The 18,810-nt window shown below is 49.1% G+C and overlaps 1 protein-coding gene across 3 annotated transcripts in view; it reads left to right on the top strand.

Annotated features, from left to right (window-relative positions):
• The window catches only part of PKNOX2 (PBX/knotted 1 homeobox 2), a 273,163-nt gene that overhangs the window by 197,161 nt on the left and 57,192 nt on the right, over positions 1–18,810 (top strand). For 2 of the 3 annotated variants that reach the window (XM_053594243.1, XM_053594244.1), the window contains one exon: positions 12,247–12,386. In XM_053594243.1, coding sequence (XP_053450218.1) covers positions 12,247–12,386 — 140 coding nt within the window. Of the gene's footprint in view, positions 1–223; positions 324–12,246; positions 12,387–18,810 lie in introns of those variants that run through there. The other variant, XM_053594245.1, reaches the window with a different exon arrangement.

Below are 18,810 nucleotides of genomic sequence, written 5' to 3'. Positions count from 1 at the left end.
TCAGTCCCTCCTGGGGAAACTCTGTGATTAGTTGTAAGGATGTCACTCTGTGTTTATTGTGCATTGAAGACAGAATTCCATTTAGAAACTGCAAAAGCCACAACCCAGTGGAGCCCTCCGTATGGCCTACTTCCTCCTTCTGGTTGCTTTCAGACAGAGCCACGGCACCTTCTACTGCCGACCTACAGGCCCTCAAGTCTAGCATGCTTCTAGTTGGGCCCTTTGTGCCCTGATGAGGAAGGAAAAAGCCACCAAGAGGGAGGAATTGTACAGAGATTATGTAAGGACTTCATGGTCTTCGGGGAGACCTGGATGTGACCTGGGTATGTGGTCCTCAGTTCCATGCATGGTGTTAATTCCCACATCCCTCCCATTCTGTCTTCTGCAACTCTGCCACATTGGGCCTGTCGCCTGGACTCTGCCAGCCTCCTCTTCCACTGCCCCAGGACCCCTGCTGACCCCAGTGTTCTCTCCTACTGCTCTCCTCTTCCACACTTGCTTAGAACTCCAGCTAGTGTCACTCCTAGGCAACTGCCTTTTCATTCACACACTCTCTGTCCATCTCAAAAATGTCATTCAAGTCCTGTTTCTTATAACACTCATATGCAATGTCACTCACCAAACAAAGCTCTTTCTTCCGTAGCTCTGTCAGCAACTCCGGGAAGCCATGGGGTTTTACTAGGGAAGGCAGCAGCTTCTCCACCCCCACCCACACACAACAACACCTACTCCACACTCTTCCTCTCACATAGATGCAGACTGATATTCCACAAATATCTTCGCTCTTGACTTATAGACAAGACAAAGAGTTTATCTGGTCTGTTTGTGTGTGGATTCAATGTTTAGTACGCTTCTGTCTGCACGTCCCACATGTCAGCTGCATGAGCCCTTGACTAGAAAGCAGAAATCCTAGGGAATCTCAGTCTGACCCAGTAGGCATCGTCCCTATGGATGTGGACACTTGGATGATAGTTTAGATTAGGAGGAAATTGTAGGTAACCAGGTGCTTATGTAGCATGGCTTGGTGAAAGGTGATATTAAAGGGTCTTGGTAGTTCCCCAAGGATGCAACCTCATTTTTGACCAGAGAGAGGGAAGACAGGCAAAGTCTGAACTCACAGCTGAGCACCAGTACGGGAAGCTCCAGGAAGAAGCAAGTCCAGCATTTGCTTGAGGCCCTTTGGCAGAAGCTCCACCCCCTGTTGCCCTCCATCTTCCACCAACCCACAGGGTAAGAAGAATCCAGAACCCCAGGACACTGTGGTTGAAGATCTAGGGTCAAGATAATGTTATCTCACGTACCCTGCAAGAGGAAGGTAGGGCTGGGGCCAGACACTTGGGGGAAGCAGGCCAGTCTCTCTTGCCCCTCTGAGCACCTTCTTTCTCTCCCTATCCACTCCAGGTGGGGCCAGGGGAGGCAGATGTTCCTGGGGAAACTGGATGGGCTTTGATCAGTCATCAGGATCTCCATGCTGGTTTCATTAACTGGCAGCAGAAGGGGGTGGCTGGAGCCCCTGGCTGTGAATAGCCTCCATCCAGGCCACACAGCTGTGACAGGCAGAAACGGGTTCAGATGTTTTCACACTCCCTTTACATTCCTCTTATCTCTTTAGGGGCTGGAGCCCCCTGCCTTGCAGGGCCCTCTGCTCAGCTGCCTGTGAAACACATTCACTTTGCAGCAATAGAGTTAATTCAGCAGCTTTCAAAGTCCCCCTAAGCCTTTTCTGTGGCTGTGATTGACAGCTCCCTCTGTTCCTGGGGACAACACCCCAGGGACCATATGGGGGACCCACCTTCTCTTGCCTTGACTCATCAAAACAGACTCTTCTCTTTCTTTTTTATTTTCTGCCGGGCCTTTCTTCTCTTTGTACACAGCGACCTCTCTCTCTGCTTGCTTGGGCCACCCATGTCTTTAAACTGGACATACCCCTGAACTCCTACTCACTCTAGACCTGAATCCTTCATTGTGTAAAAGGCAAAAACAACCTCCAGGTCCAACCATGGGGCCTTTATACCCACATGTGGGAGACGGTAGGCTGGCAACATGACTTTAAAGCTCGCAAAGAAACCCTCTAATGGCCTGGTCTAGACTTTTGATGTAATGAACTTCCTACCTTCATTCTGATATTCACCAAAACACAAAGATTTTGTTGTCTATCTCCTGTCTCCAAGCGGGATGAATGCTCTAAACAGCTACAAAAATAGTTGATGGCCCAAGGATACAAAATCTAAAATAAAGTGGAGGACAGGTGATCAGGTCAGCAGGTCTGAAGAGCTCCTTGGATGCTCTGCCTCTCTCTCCTGTGCCATTGACTTCCAGGACTAGTGGGGGCTCCCACATCTGTGTGGCCCAGCAGGAGGCAGGTGGGTGAGTTGGGCTCCAAGATGTTTTTTTGTCCTTGGAGTTTGTGATCTGAAGAGAGAGAGTGGGATGACTCAGCCTAGTAGAAATTCAGAAACCTTAGGCCTTATCCTAAGCTCTGCTGCTGATTAATTATACAAATTTAGGCAAAGCAATCTCAGCACTATTTCATTCACTCATCCATTCAATAAATATGGAATGCTTCCAATAGATCTTACAGACTTTGTCCTGCTATGTCCTGGGAGTGCAAAGTTAACAGAGTTCCTGCCCTGGTGGCGCCTCTGGCTCAGTGGGTAGGGCGCTGGCCCCATATGCCAAGGGTGGTGGGTTCAAAACCCGGCCCCGGCCAAACTGCAACAAAAAAATAACTGGGCGTTGTAGCAGGTGCCTGTGGTCCCAGCTACTCGGAGGTTGAGGCAAGAGAATCACCTAAGCCCAGGAGTTGGAGGTTGCTGTGAGCTGAGTGATGCCATAGCACTCTACTGAGGGCGATAAAGTGAGACTCTGTCTCTAAAAAATATATATAAATAAATAAAATAAACAGAGTTCCTGCTCTAACAGAGCTTATAGTCCATTTTGGGCCTTAGTTTCTGCACTGGTAAAAGGGGACTCACTTCTGTCCCCCCTGCCTCACAGATTGTTGAGAGATGGAGTATAAAAAATAGAGTGCTGCTTCTCAGCCTCTTCCCCGCAAGCCTGGCTGGTTTCATTCTCTCTTCTGCACATCTCCAGCAGCCCAGATTGGAGTGAACTTTAATTTATTAGAAACACAATAGGCATATTAAATGTTTCTCCAACTATAAACATGCCCTCACACAGACATACACACACACGTGCACACACAGGCACAAACACACTGAGATTCTGGTGTGTGTCTAAAGAGTCTCTTGGAAGTCACAGGTTTAGGCCTATTACAAAAGTGAGGGGTCCTCCAAAGGTGGGTGGGAAGGATGGGAGGAGTCAGTTCCCAGGGAACTGTACAAAGCTGGGAAGTAAAAGCCTTGGCTGCAAGTGCCCAGCCTTCATCTTATCAGCCTCCATGAGTAATGCCCCAGAGGCACAGCTAGGGCCAGCAAACATTTTACAAGTCACATTTTGTAAACTACTACCAACAAACCTATTTTTAATTAACGAATTAATTAGTGAAAACCTCCTTCTGTGTTCTGTTCTGTCTGGCTTGCCGGGGATCACAATGGAGGTGACCGGGGCCTGCTGTTCCGGGAGCCTCCTTGGCTCTGCACCTTGTTCCTGCTGTCCCTGTGCCAACTGGGTTGGGTGGTGTTTTGAGGAGAACTTCTTGGCCTCTCCTCTTTAGGGATCCCTGAGCCCTTCAATATGTCCTTCGATCATTCTCTCCTTTGATTCATCATTCAGTCATTTAACAAACACACTGAGAGCCTACCATGAGCCAGGTCCAGGAGTGGGGGAACCCACCTGCTTATGGAGATAGACAAATAAAGCACCCCGAGAGTTCCTGGTGGCTGTGGAGAATCAGGAAAAGCTTCTGGGGAGAGTTGAGGCTCCAGTTAGGTGGCAGGGAGGCAGAGAAGGGAATGAGGACATTTCCTGCTGAGGCAGAGCTGGAGAAAGGCGTAAGGAAGGTTCACATCCTCACAACCGACATGAGTCTGCCCCGTGCAGGGAAAGGGAAGGAGTGGTGTACGGTGTAAGACAAGGCTGGGGGTCAGTGAGCAGGCCCAGTCCTGGAGCACCCTGGGGCCATGCCTCCCCCCACACTGGCCTTGCCCCCTGCTGCTTCCTCCCTGTTCAGGCCAAACCCTGACGTCCTCCCAGGTCCTTGGCCTCTCTACTGGTTTCCAGGAAGCTGATCCTGTACCCAGCTTGCCAGGGTGCTGGAGGGAAAGCCAGTGCTCTGGAATCCTAGCTGTCTGGAGTGTTGGCAGCTCTGGTGGACCAGGCCAGGGCAGCCCTGGGGGCTCCGGAACACAAGACTTCCTGCAGCCTAGCAGGGCAGGCCCAGGAGCTGGTCCATTCCCCCTCTGCCCTTGTCAGGTGAAGGGCTCGGATGAGGGATGTCCTCTTTAGGGGAATGTCTGTGCTGAGAGGCATAGGCTTAAGTGCCCAGGTTGGCAGGAAGGGACCCTGTAAGAGGCATGTGGGTGTAACAGTCACACAGAGTGAGACCTTGGGAAGGGCAGGTAGTCCTTGGGCTTCTCCAGTGGGTTAAGGCCAGGGGGTGCAATTTGGATTTGGATTCAGAGGAGACTAGCTAAAGGAGCATTAAAGATGCTCAGAAACCAAGGATTTCTGAACAACTACTGTTTGCCACACGCCTTCTCATATGGTCTCTTGGTAGCCCTGGGGAGAGACATTATCAGACATCATTAGACGTTATCCCAGCCAGCCCTGGGAAGAAACTGAGGCTCAGAGGAACTGAGTCACTTGCCAAGGAGATAAAACGGTGACTGGTTCTATCTCCTTCCATGACACCTTGGGCCCCCTATGCCTGCACCTGAGCTGCCACTTGCCCAGTGCGTTCCCTGGGAGCTTACACACTCAGCAGCGGTAGCACCCATAAGGGCAGGACCCCCAAGGCTGCCCATAGGAGGGAAACAAAAGCAGCCAGCACTCAGGGTGTGGGCTGCAGGGTGTGCAGGTCGTAGTACCAATAACCATAAAACGCTGTGTGACTACAAAGTGCCACCTGCTTCTCACTTAGCATCTCATTTAATTCTAAAAACGCCACATCTTAGGTGTAATTACTCTCATTTTGTAGACGAGGACCCTGGATCAGAAAAGTCAAGTGACTTGCCCAAGTCACACTGGCAGAGCCCATCCTGCTCACAATCCCCACTCTCAATCAGGGTGTGGTTGGGGACTGTGGACTGCCCTGCTGTGGCCTAAGGCATTCGGGGTCAGGAAGATAAATCTCCAGCTAAAATGACTGCACTTGATTGGACGGCCTGCCCACTCCCTGCTAGTCATTCCTGCATTCCATAGATACTTTAGATACTCTCTCTATCAGACACTGGTGCTATGACGGTCCGGCACAAAAAACCTGGTCCCTGCCCTCAAGGATCCTGCAGTCTTAGAGGGGAGAGTCACAGGAGTATCAGGTCACAGCAGGGTGCTCTGGGCCATGCAGGCATGGGTCAGAGGGGCCTGACCCAGTTCTGATGCTCTGCCAGCATCCTCGGAAGGTGACGGCAATCTTCACAACAGTGGGGGAGATAGGAAGCACCCCTCCTATTTTTCAGATGATGAGCCTGAGGCCTCAAAACGTAAAGTGGCACCTCCAAGGCACTTGTAAGCAGCAAGGGTGAAATTCAAAACCACCCATCCATGCCAACAACTCTGCCCTGCCCTGCCCTGTGCAGACTTCCTCCCACAGTGCTAGGAAGACTTAGGTGGTGTTCCTTATTCTGAACCACCTGCTCCCACCTCCCGCAAGTAAGAGAAGAACTCTGAAGGGAAGCTGGCAGGAGGCAGCAGCGGAATGCAGCTCAGGCTTTCTGGAAGGCTAGAAGCCCACCAAAGACAGGGCTCTTCTGGGCTTGAGGCCTCCAGGCTGCTCCACAGCCCCCCAGGGAAGTTGACACGGCAGTGAGTCACCTCCCTGAATAGACCACCCTTGCCTTCCTCCCTGGATTCTGCATGAAGAACTGTTTCTGGCACAATCAGTGTTGTGGAATTTGACTTAAGCTTGTATGTGAGAGGTTTGCTGAGGGGTAGGGACAGGCTGGGTCCAGCAGTGAGGATGGCATGAGCTAGTTCAGAACTCAGAGTAGGCACTGGGAAGTGGGGTTTCCTGCCTCTGCCCCCTGTCTGCTCCTCTTTCACAGAAGGTGAAAAAAATCTTCCCGTTTTCCTCTTTGAAGAAAAGTAATCAAATGCACCGATTCACATAGTATGATCAGTCAGAAAGCCCTCTGTGGGCTTTTGTTTTCTCATCTGGAAGATGGGGATGATGGTAACCTACTGCACATGGTAACAGTTATTATTGAACGCGAGAGCCTACAGAAAGAGTTTATTAATTCCTTAGGACATGAGGAAAGGGATGGTGAGGCCTTCCGATGTCAGTGAGGGTAACTGAGCTAGGCAGCCCAGCTGAGCTTTCCAGCATCCCAATTCTCAGGGAGTGTCTCCTTCAAGGTCAGACTGTCAGAGTGGCTGGGTCCCGCAGCTCCTCCAGAGCTTTTGTGCCTGCATGCATCTTACACCCCTCAACTCTTCTCACTCCTTTCTTGGATGACAGGAGAGGGAATCTGCTTCTCAAGATATCACAACCAAGATTTTGAGCAGGGACCCTTTAGCTCCAGCTTAAGGTAGGACTGGTCCCTGCCGGGTGATTGAAGTCCAGTGGTTACTATATCTATAGGAGGGAAGGACATATGGCGGGTGGCCCCAGAGCCTTCATTCAGAGGAAGGACCTTCATCTGAGAGAGAAGATGGGAACCTTGGAGCCCCATGGAGGTGTGGGACACGCGTTGCACCACAAAGCAGGCAGGCCTCCCAGAGGACGCTGCCGCCCTCCCCACCCAGTAGTTGTCATCTGATTCTCTTGATTAGTCCTTACCCCCTGAGGAGTAGTTATTCCTATCTGCATTTTATAGATTAGGAAGCCAAGAAGATCAAGAAATTTGCCCCCAAATACCTAGCTAATAATTGGCAGAGAAGCATTAACCCCGGGGCCTGGTCCTCTGCCCCTTCCGTTCTCAGAGGCCTTTCTGATCTCCCAGACTGTTCTCAGGACGTTGTTCAACTGGACCTTGTCGAAAGGGGCAGTCTTCCGTGTCTTCAGTGATGCCGTCCAGACCTGCACCCAGTCCCCAGTGGGCTGCCTCGGCAGGGTCTGTAGCGTGCTCTGAGGCATTGGAGAAAAGCTCCACTCTGGAGCGCCCAGTTCTGAGACCAAGTGGCCCAGAACAGTGACCAGGTCTGAACGCACCAAGTGGCCCTCCTGGACTGTGTAAGGCGAGTTTCTTCCCAAGCCAGACCAAGAAGAATGGAAAAAAGTTACTTGGGGGAGAAACCTGGCAATGAGTGGTGTACTAGTAAATATTTAGCAACTGGGGGTCAGGGTGGGTGGGGCAAGGGCAGGCCCCAACTTGCAGCATTTGCCAGTTTTCATAATATAAATGCTCCCACCATGGCCAATTTCAAGCAACCAATGTTTTGTCAACCAGCTTACAGAATTCCTGAAAATTTAACGATCGGCATTCACGAGCCTAAACAAGGCAGCTCCAGCATACAGCTTAAGGGCCACACCCTGCCCTGGTCCCCTGGCTCGTCCCCTCACCCTTTCTACTCTTTAGTCTGTGCTGCCCCATAACTTCCCCCAAAACGTTCCTCCAGTTATCCCCATGCCCCTGGTCCCCAGACCCTGTGGACAGCTGTAGGTCCTCTCCTTTTGAGCTCAATTTTGGGGAAATGGATGTCTCTGGCTAGAAAAAGAAATCTATTTGGAGATAAACGCTCATTCTCCAAACCTGGAGGAAATGCAGAGTTTGCTGACTTGGCCCTGGTGAGCTCTATAAATGTGAGTCATCGTCCTCCTTGGACCATTTCTGCTGTCTTCTTCCCGTCCTTCCGCCTCTCGGATGGGGCCTCCTGAGATGCTGGCAAGTGACCGCTTCTGATTGACATTGTATTCTTAGGTTTCATCTTTAATCCAGCAGGGCCCTTTGTGCAGCTTTCCCCCAAATCCTCCTAGGAGGGGGACAGTGAGAGAAGGAGCACCCCCCTTCTCTGTTCTAGGGACTCATCCTATGAAGGCCCTTGTGGGTCCCTCCAAGGACACAGGAAATTCACTGCTAGTGGGCAGAGCAGAGCAAACTTCCCCACCCTACGTTTCACCCTCACACAAGCTGTGCAGACATTGCTATGCCTTGCTTTGTGACAGAAGGACACTCCGGAAATCTCATGTTTAATAATAACAACCACTCCTCCATCTGTGAAGCACTCTAGAGTTTCCAGAGCACTTTACATACTACACAGGATCGAATTGGAGCCTCGCACCAACCCTTTGCAGTGGGTGGTGATTATTAAAGCACTCTCATGGTGTCTGAGCCTGTCAGTGTTGGAGGGGACTTCAGATATCACCTAACCCAGCTACCCAGCTGAAGTTCCCGTCCTCCCCAGAGTGGCCCAGCTGGCCTGTCACTCCTGCTTGGCTCCTGCACTTGCAGGGGCCTTGCTATCACCTGGAGGAAGCCCATTCCAGCCTGAAAAGGTCAGGGGCTTGGAAAGGTACTATCATACTTAGCCTCTCTTCTTGTTAGAGATTTAATGCATTATTTGTGCTTTGGCCTTTTGGAGCATAAAGAGCAGAGCTGATATAATTTAATCCCTTCATTCAGATTTCCAAAGGGAGCTCTCATGTCTCCCCATCTTTCCGTTTCCCCCAAATCCAGGTTCCTCCCAATATTCCTCATACAACATAGCACAGAATCTCTTCACTGTCCTGGTCAGTTCTCCTCTGAGTACACTTCCATGTCCTTGTTTAATCAGAGTAGGACAGGACTAGAAGCGTCCCCATGCTGTGAGCTGCATGCTCACGCAGCATTAGGTTAGGTTGTTTTTTTCTGACAGGCATATTACACTTTAGACATATTGAGCCAGCTGTCAGCTAAAATACTGCTGCTAAGCCTTGCTCTGTGCTTATGATATTGATTTTTCCTCCCTAATGTTAGAAGTGTTAAATTTTAACTTTATAAAAATTTATCTTATTAGATTTAGCCTGTTGCCAAAATCTGTAAAGATCTTTTGGAGTCCAGTTTCACGTCATTCATAAATTTGTTGAACACATTGTTAGACAGCCTTTAAATCACTGATAAAAATGTTGAAGAGGACACTTCTGGAAACCTCCCCCAAGCTGATGTCTGTACTTGAATTGTCGTCCTTTGGTTGTAGTTTACTAACCTACACATAATTGTCCACTGCGCTACATCTCTCCATGTTTTCCACAAAGATATCATGGGAAATACCTTGCTGAAGTCACTTTCACCATATTTTCTGATATGCAAACTTAATAATCATGTCAGATCCACAGATTGAGTTCCGTAATAGCAGACACTCATCTCTGTGACCCCAGAACTTTGCTCAGTGCCTAGTACATAGCAGAGACTCAAGAAATAGCTGAAGAAATAGGTTAGTGAATGAATGAATAAACATGAGGATCACCAGTCTTTAGGGTATTTTTGAATGCACCTTCTTTCTCTTTTAAAAACTGAAACACTTGCTTCTACTTTCTTTCTTCCAATACTACTTCTTTTTTATTTGTTTTTATTGTTGGGGATTCATTGAAGGTACAAGAATCCAGGTTACACTGATTGCATTTGTTAGGTAAAGTCCCTCTTACAATTGTGTCTTGCCCCCAAAAGGTGTGTCACACACTGAGACCCTACCCCCCTCCCTCTCTCTCTGCTCTCCCTTTCCCCCACCCCCCACCACGTACTAGGTCCTTAATTGTCCTCATATCAAAATTGAATACATAGGATTCATGCTTCTCCATTCTTATGATGCTTTACTGAGAATGTGTTCCACTTCCATGCAGGGTAATACAAAGGATGTAAAAATCTCCATCTTTTTTAATGGCTGAATAGTATTCCCTGGTATACATATACCATAGCTTGTTAATCCATTCCTGGGTTGGTGGGCATTTAGGCTGTTTCCACATTTTGGCGATTGTAAATTGAGCTGCAATGAACAGTCTAGTGCAAGTGTCCTTATGATAAAAGATGCCCAGTAATGGGATTGCAGGATCAAATGGGAGGTCTAGCTTGAGTTCTTTGAGGATTCTCCATACTTCCTTCCAAAAAGGTTGTATTAGTTTGCAATCCCACCAGCAGTATAAAAGCGTTCCCTTTGCTCCACATCTCTTCCAATACTTCTTTAACACACATGAACCCTAAAAGGGCACCAATTTGCTTACTGATGAGAAAATAGGAGCTTGGGAAAGTTAAGAGATATACCCAAGGTGAAATTCAACTAGAAGATTCAAGCAGTTGTCTGGTGGCTTCAAGGCACCATGATGCTCTGTCTAGCTTCATACCCACTGAGTCTAGGAAAACTCCCCACTCCAACAACAGTGGGGAGTTGAAAAATGATGAGGTATAGAAAAGCAGACACATTTCTTATAATATCAACCTCATTCACCAACCATCATTCATTAGTTCATGGATTGAACTAATTGAACACCAACTCGTGCCAGACAACATGTATTCTGAGTCCTTGGGATACACCTGTTACAAACCCTCCTTGAGTTTAAGTTTTAGTCGGGAGTGGAGCAAAAATAAATAAGCAAATTGATACACAGTCTATGGTCATGGTAAGGGCTATGAATGCAAATGTGACAAGAGGCCGAGGAACTACATTTTACACTAAAAAGGTGGCATCTGAGAGTATGCCAGATGAAGAGAAAGATGGGCACACGTCTTGGGACTGTTTGCACCGTGATGATGTGCTGTATTCACAAAAGTATGATATGTTTCCTTTTAGAAAGCAGGGACCTAGATCATGTGATGAGCTTTCTTGATGTAAACTATCTGATTCTTTCAAGGCGTATTCATTCATCTATTCACTCACTCATTTTCTCAACAAATACTTGTATTAAGAATCCAACCTTTTCATTTCATACATGCCAGGTGGGAGTTAGGGATGAAGGCGTGAACAATGCCTCAGAGCAGCCAGACAGGCCCAGGGAGCCCATCCACAGTGTGCCCAGAGCTACCGCGGGGCTATGCGCAGGGGGTGGAAGAGAACAGCTCAGGTGTATCACCATTCACACTTTTAGGGATCTATTTGACTGAAGGAAATATAACGTAATAGTATTACATTCCATAATGATGGTTCCAAAATTTTAAAACTGTTGGACCATCTCTTCAACAGATACCTTTTATAGATGGAAAGTCCAATATGTAATATTAAAAGGAGTCGCTCTGGTTGGCACAAAATTGTAGGCCTCAGGACACCTTCAAAAACACGTAGCATATTATGAAAGCCACTGCCCTAAATATTTGTTATGGCCAAGAACAAGAATCCGTCCATTGTTCACTAAAACTTGTTTATCTTCAAGTGGCTGAGTAAGCTGGATTTGGAGACCTATTTAGTCTTCAGTCAACACCATCGGAACCGTTACCTCTGGCTTGTGCTGAAGGGGATAAATAAGTCTGTGCCCAAAGGAGAACTGATTTGGCTACATTTTTGCTGTTCTTCAAAGTCATCGAATCATATTTATTTATTTGTTTGTTTGTTTACTTATTTATTTTTGAGACAGAGTCTCAAGCTATCACCCTCGGTAGACTGCTGTGGCATCACAGCTCACAGCAACCTCAAACTCTTGGGCTCAAGCAATTCTCTTGCCTCAACCTCCCAAGTAGCTGGGACTACAGGCACCCGCCACAATGTCCAGCTATTTTTTTGAAACGAGGTCTTGCTCTGGCTCAGGCTGTTCTCAAACCCGTGAACTCAGGCAATACACCCAGCTCAGCCTCCCAGACTGCTAGGATTATAGGTGTGAGCCACCACATCTGGCCTCATCAAATGAAATTTATTACAGTTTATATGACTCATAAACACAATTTAAAGGGTTCATCATGTTGTGTTTTTCTACATCTGGGCTAAAGTCACCACATTTACATTAAGAATCATCTCTTTCAAACCCACACCGTGTGGTCAGCTGGGCATCAGCTGATTTTGAACGGTCCTGATGTGACTTCTAGAATGTTCTCATTTGAAGAAAGGCCTGCTGCTTTTCTCCCACTATAGCACACGTATGGATGGACGTTTATTGTGTGCTCACAATTCTCGTGCCCTCATGCTCTTATCCCAGCACACCACAAGCCAAGGCAGACCTCACACTCCAGCTTGGGGCCTGGCACCCTGTCCTTGCTAATGCACTCCTCCCCTTCCTTCCCTCCACAGATGACAGCAACCGCCCAGCCACCCGCCAAGGCCCAGGCTGTCCATATCTCGGCACCCTCAGCTGCTGCCAGCACACCTGTGCCCAGTGCCCCTATCGACCCCCAGGCCCAGCTGGAGGCTGACAAGCGAGCTGTTTACAGGTAAGAGACACCTCAGAGTGCAGAGCTCCCGCAGTCCCAGCTCAGCAGTGAGAGATGAGCACAGCAGCCTAGTGTGGGCTTGGAAGAGACGATGGAATAGCCGTTCTCCTCAGCCTCCTTTTTCAAGTCAATCTGGAAATTCCTCAGCTGGCCATAGCGGAGTTGACTCCAGCTTCCTAGAAATGTGAGGGATAGAAGACCCAGATGGTGTCTCCCAGGAATGCCCCTTCCCATGTCAACTGGGGAGATGAGCCCTAAACAAGCATCAGAACCTTCAGTTCAGCCAACAGGCAGTGCCTCTAGACCCTCTCCTCGTCCAGTCCCTCACAAGCCCACCAGAGCACTGGACATCTGGCTACACCCTTAGGACTCAGCAGGACACAGCTTTAGCATGCATGAAAATCACTGAGAGCTTATTAAAATACAGGGTCTGGGCGCTATGCTCAGCATGTGAGGCTCACCTAAGTTAAGTCAGTAGTGGATCCAGCTATAGGAAGAGGGATATGAATTTTTCTTAAAGCATTCTGGGCAAATCTGATGCAGCTAGTCCTTGGACCATCTTTGACTCGTGGTAGCCTTTGCTTTTTAGCAATAGGTGTTGAGTGCGACTGCATAGGTTCTGACACTCTCCCCCAGGACAGGGTCCCGGATGTTGCAGAGGATGGGGGTGGGGCTCAGAGAAATGCCTGTCTGCCTCAGGGAACTCCGGTTCTGTGTATGTGGTTGAGGAGGAAGATGCGGTCACCTGAGAATAGATTTGAAAGAAGACCCAAAAGGGAATTTAATCGTCATTTATTCATTGGGAGGCCACACCAGTAAGACATGCTAGAGTCTCCACTAGGCACTGAGATTGGACCCTTTCTCATGGTCACCTGAGTGAGCTTTTGTGGTTCTCATGCGTCAGCATTCTTGGCTCACCTCTGACTGGGGGTACACCCAGCAGGTGCTAAAGCCCAGAACACATGGAATGACTCACCCAAGACAAATGAACAGGAAGATTGGTTCCTCTCTCATTCCTCCCCCACCACCCCACTGACGATGCTTTATGGTAATGGTGGTGATTAGTGCTGTTATTATCATTATCGTTGGTATTATTTTTAGTTACTCAGATAAGCTGAATGTCTGTAAATACCAACAGTTGGGAGTCCCAAGCAATGGGCCCTGATCCATAGATCCTGGTAGCAAGGGCCTTACCAGGTCTGGAGGAGGATAAAACACAGGACCTGGCCACCCACCGTGTGCAATGCACAGGCCAAGCCCCACTGCCTGCTGGTGGAGATCACTGCCCAGGGCCCCAGAGAACTCTGAGATCTGGTCACAGTACCTGTCAGGGAGACTCTCGAGGGGTAAGCCAGCTACCTCCAGTGTGGGACAGGCCCCTTGTCCCCCCCTCCCCTCCTTCCTTCATACTCTTATTGAACTTACCATTAGTATATGCCCGACTCCAGGGAAGAGAGGGTGATGTGAGAGGGTAAAGGACTAGACTCTTCCCTTTGTCTTTCCAGGAACCAGTAGATATGCCAACAAGAAACCCGCACCATGTGGTCAGAATAACAGGGAGGCTTCACTGAGGAGGCAGGATTTGAATTTGGTCTTAGCTCAATAAGAGACCCCATCAGAAGGAGAAATGGAGGTGAAATAGGACCTCTCAGGAAGAGCAGAACCTGTGTGTTCCAGGAATAGCCAGTGCCCAGAGCAGCTGGGTGTGGAGGCAGGAGGCTGCACAGTGACCCGTGAATTCACCTGGCTGATGTGGTGGGCTTGTGCTTCTGTGGAGAGCTTCAGAAGGCAGAGGAAGTAACATGGCCTCTGACAACTGCTCAACAGCCTGATGACTTGAGCTGTGCTCACCGTACTCGATTTAGGTCATTGCTACACCAAGCATGGTCCGTGGACTAGCAGCTTCCTGTCACCTGGAAACTGATTGGAGATGCAGAATCTTAAGGCCCACTCAGACTTAAGGATTCCTGATTTTCACTTTCACAAGATCCCAGGGGATTCATTTGTACACTGAGCACCTTCTCAGCACCCTACGGGTGGGACTTAGGTGAGTTTAGATCATAGTCTAGAAAGCCCCTCAGATTAGTGGTATAGCAAAAGGATTTTGGAAAGCTAGGCTGGAGTCATACTTCTACCATTGACTAGTCTCTCAGAGCTTTAGTTTCATGATAGAACCTAAGCAGCAGGTTTGATAAGAATTAATGAGAATTAATTTGGGTGATAGGTACATTTATAGCCCATGGGTACATTTATAGCCCAGTTTTTGTTACTCAAGCCAGTAACAAAAACATTGTACCCCCTTAGTATTTTGAAATTGAACAACAACAGCAAAAAGAGTTAATGAGACAGCAGTGTAAGCATGTGGTACGATGCTGCCACTAAGCAGGTAAGTTTCCTTTGTTCTGTCAACGAGATCCCTGGGCTCCAGGGTCCTTCCCAAGACCCGGGCTCACACCCCACTCAGGCCAGATTGCAAAAGTGGTGGGCCACTACCCCCAGATGAGCTGTCCACCATGGTGTCACTTAAACTATGGCCCAGATCTTCCTTCAGTCACTTCTTCCACGCCCCTCACTCCTGGGCTTTATTTACCTTCTCCCACCGGGTTGACAACCCCACAACTCTTGACATTTGCTCAAAGTGTGTCTGCAGCTGTCTGACCTTGGAGAGGAGATCCCAGGCAAATGTGGCTGCCCCAGAACTCAGGACAGTGGGCTTACAGCAACCTTGAGCCCAGCATCCTATCTGTCCTGTTCTGTGCTGCCTCCTGGCCTAGCGACCCCAGGGTTTTCTTCCATAACCATACCTCTCCCATTAGTACCAGCCATTACCTGGGGATGACCAGGGAGGGGGCTCGGCCTCCTGTAGGGTTAAGTAATGTTGACTAGATTTGCCTGCCTAGGGAAGCCTGGCTGTTCCAAAGCACATTAGGGAGTTCTCATTTCATGTCAATAAGTGTCACCAGACCCTTTCTGTGCAAATTAGTACCCCAGCCCTTCCCAGAACCATAGATGAAGGAAGGCTGGGGTGGCCCTTCATGCCTAGACCCCTGCTCAGTGGCAGAGAGGCGGTGTGATAGAAGGAGAGGGAGCCTGCCACCCCAGGGAAGCTGTTTGTGTATGAAGATGTGTTAATGAAATGTACTGGTTCCCTTCTGATGTGGAAACTGTGGGAGTAGGGGAGGAGTGGAGGGCTGAGTCTGTCTTTAATTGGATCATACCAGAGCATTATCTAAGCTCATAAGCCAGAAGCTCTTGCTCAGATTCATGATTTCAGTCTAAGCCAAGCAGATCCTGTGATTGGATGCACTTTGTGGGTAATTGAGTTTGTGGCCCAGGTGCAATGCTGAGAAGCAGTCTGAGGACTGGAGGCCTGTGAGTGAGGGACCACAGGCTGGGACCCAGCTCAGTTCTCACCTTCCCCAGCCCCCTCCCCAACCCTGACATTTTCCACCAAACAAGTTCACACTTAGCTTGAGCCCCAGCACCCACCTGCCCATGCTGGTGGCCAGTGGCCAGGTGTCACTGTCTGGGAGTAAAGGGGAAGGTGTTAGGAGCCAGAGACAAGGGCCAAGAAGGTGAGATTAATTCAGCTTTCGCTCACTGGCTATCTTCCCCCTCCCCTCTGGTCTCCTTCATTCCCTTTTGAAGTGAGTGGGTTCCCATGGAAACCAGGGGCTCCTGGGGAGCAGAGTGAGGGGCTAGGCCTGGCAGGACTGGTAGCCGGGGAGGTTGACTTCTCTGCTAAGATGGTGGCTCTCCCAAATCTGACTCAATGCACTGAGAACCCGGGAAGTGACCCACCTGGTATTTGAAAGAAAAGGCTGGGCTGAAGGCAAGAGTGGTGAGGAAGTGGCGTGAGCAAATGTGCTTTCCTCTCCAGCAGGAGAGCTAGGAAATGGAGCTGCACAGCAGGTGGAGACGAGGAGGCAGCTCTGGGTCCTGCATTTGTCCTTTGAGGCATAACTCACTGTTGTGTTAAGTATGTTAACATTTGTGCTAATATTGTTTCTCTTTCCCTGTCAACTTCATGAGGACAGGGTCCAGTTCTGTCTCACTCACGGCTTCTCCCCAGCACCTTCCCCACACCTTAGAGTAGGCAGCTTAGGCAACGTTGGTACGGAAGTCAAAGTTTGTGGGATGGTGTCACTAACTAGGCCATATCCCATAAATGTACTATATTTCCAGGTTGATGTGCTGGCAAATGGCTCTTGAGGGGAGGGGAGAAGAAAGCTCTGATTTGTGGCATTTGCTGATTTTTGTGGCGTCAATGCTCCCACCATGGCTCATTCCAAACCACCAACTTGATGCCACTGAACAGAGTTGGATAGAGAGATTTGCAGTTGGCTTTCGCCAGGCTGAAGGTACAAACCCCACAGTGGGACCAGGCCTCTATTTTCAAACAGGTGAGCTGCTTTGGAATGGTCTTATGGAGACCTTCGACCATTATCCTGCGTTCTCAGTCCTCACCATCCTGTCTGGTCTACCCCTGGCTTTTAAATATGAAATATTCTCTTAGTGAATTAACACTTAGAGCGGTGTCTGCTGTGGGGTCGGTGCTTCCTAAGAGTCTGCGATGATGATTTCCCACCTGAACACCAAGGCGGGGAATTTTCTCCTTCTTAGACTCCACCAGTCCCAGCTCTTTCCATCTGCTTTGAGCAAAGCCCGCCTTCACTCCCAATTCTCCCCCTTTTCTAAGTTGCTTCCAAACCTTCCTTGGAAGTTTATGAGTGAATGAACTCCACCCTGGAAGCTGCAGAAACCCTGCCTCAGACCACTGTCCGGGCCCTCCAGTTTCCAGCTCTCCGAAGCCTGGCCTTTCTGTGCTGCTTGTCTGGTGTCTCATTTCAGTCTCCTATGCTGGAAGCTCAGAGCTTCTACCCCAGAGAGTTCATGCTCAAGTCCTGTTTGTACCCCACGTGTTTCCGTCTCATCCAGACTGAGTTCCTCTGGACTCCATACTTATTTGGGGAAGAAACAGGACAAGACAGTGGGCAGTGTTCAGATCATTCCCTTGAGACTATCCTAAAGGCCACCGAAGTTCTGTGCTTGATCCTGACAGTCCTATAGCTAGAGGTGCAAATGCCACTGTGGCAGTGCCAGGCAGCGGGGAATAGAATCATGTTCTAGAAATAGACTTGATGATAACTAGCATTGTCGCTTGGGGCAAGTTAATCTCTCTGAGCCTCTGTTTTCTCAACTGCAAAAAAGAAAACTGTAATAGTTAGATTAAATTAGATAACATATGATAACATCTGGCACGAAGATCAGTGTTTGTCAGATAGACCAAGGTGTTTTAAACAGAGGGGCCTGATGTGTTGATTTGGCCCATCTGGGATATGGCAGTCTGATGCTGAATTCCAGTGAGGTGGGATTCTGGTTAGGAACATAAGCCGTTGAACTTAGGTTTCTGGCCCCACCACTGGGTGCTAAAGGTTTCTGTGCCTCGGTTTCCTCATCTATAAAATAGGAATAAAAATAGAATAGTCTCTTCATTAGGATTGCCATGAGATCTAAATGAGATAACACAAGTGGAGTGGTTGGTAAGAAACCTGGCAGACGGGCAGCAGGGTGTCACCTGCTATTAGATGCTTGGGAAAGTCTAAGACAGAGGCTGGTGAGGCCGGCAGGGAAATGGTGAGAGGCAGGGCTAGACGGGGCTCCCAGTCAAGTGGTCAGCACCCCACAATTCAATTAAATATTTACTGGTCTCTAGCTCAGCAAACTGTGCACGTGTAAAGGGTTGTATCAGGTTCTGAAAGGGCTTCCATCCAGGAAGTGGAGGGCAGACATAGCTAGTACGTATAATACAAACTTGGCACATGGATTTGACTGCAAGGCTCAGGCCCACAGTGCAGTGTGGGAGAGCTGTACTGCTTTTCCCCAGGGAGTGAAATGACAGCCACACTGCCTTTCCTGGGACCGGGCTGGGAGAAATCCCCCCCCGGGTTTGGGGCTGGCAGAGGGACTGGGTCCCATTGGGACTGTCCCCTTTAGCAGCTGCCTGGTCAGGGCTCTGGGAACTGGCACTTTCTGATGAAGTGTCTTTGAGGGAACTCTTCCACCTTGTGACCAGTGAGTGTTCTGGCTCCAGTGAGGTGACCCTGGAGCTTAACCCTCTGCCTTCCCTGGCATTTTGCTTGGTCATTCCTGGAATGTGCCGGGTGAGGTGGCCTAAGAATGGTGAGGGAGAAATGCATCCATTCCAGGCCGAGAAGTTGGGACCAGAGGCTTCGTGCCAGGGACTCTGAACTTCCAGGTGCTAGGGGCCCACGCTGTGTCCTTGGCTGGGCTCTATGGGCTGGGGGCTCTGAGAGGTAACATCTCAGCTTTTAACTGTAGTCAGGGGGTTGTGAACTGCTGGAACCATAATCTGGAAAATGAAACCATGCTCAGGTTTTCACCCGCACCAGGCAAAGCCTAT

This window comes from Nycticebus coucang, chromosome 6 (genome assembly GCF_027406575.1).
Source record: "Nycticebus coucang isolate mNycCou1 chromosome 6, mNycCou1.pri, whole genome shotgun sequence".
Taxonomy (NCBI): Eukaryota; Metazoa; Chordata; class Mammalia; order Primates; family Lorisidae; genus Nycticebus; species Nycticebus coucang.
The sequence above is the reverse complement of the archived record's forward strand: the minus strand, read 5'-3'. Positions and strand labels throughout refer to the sequence as shown.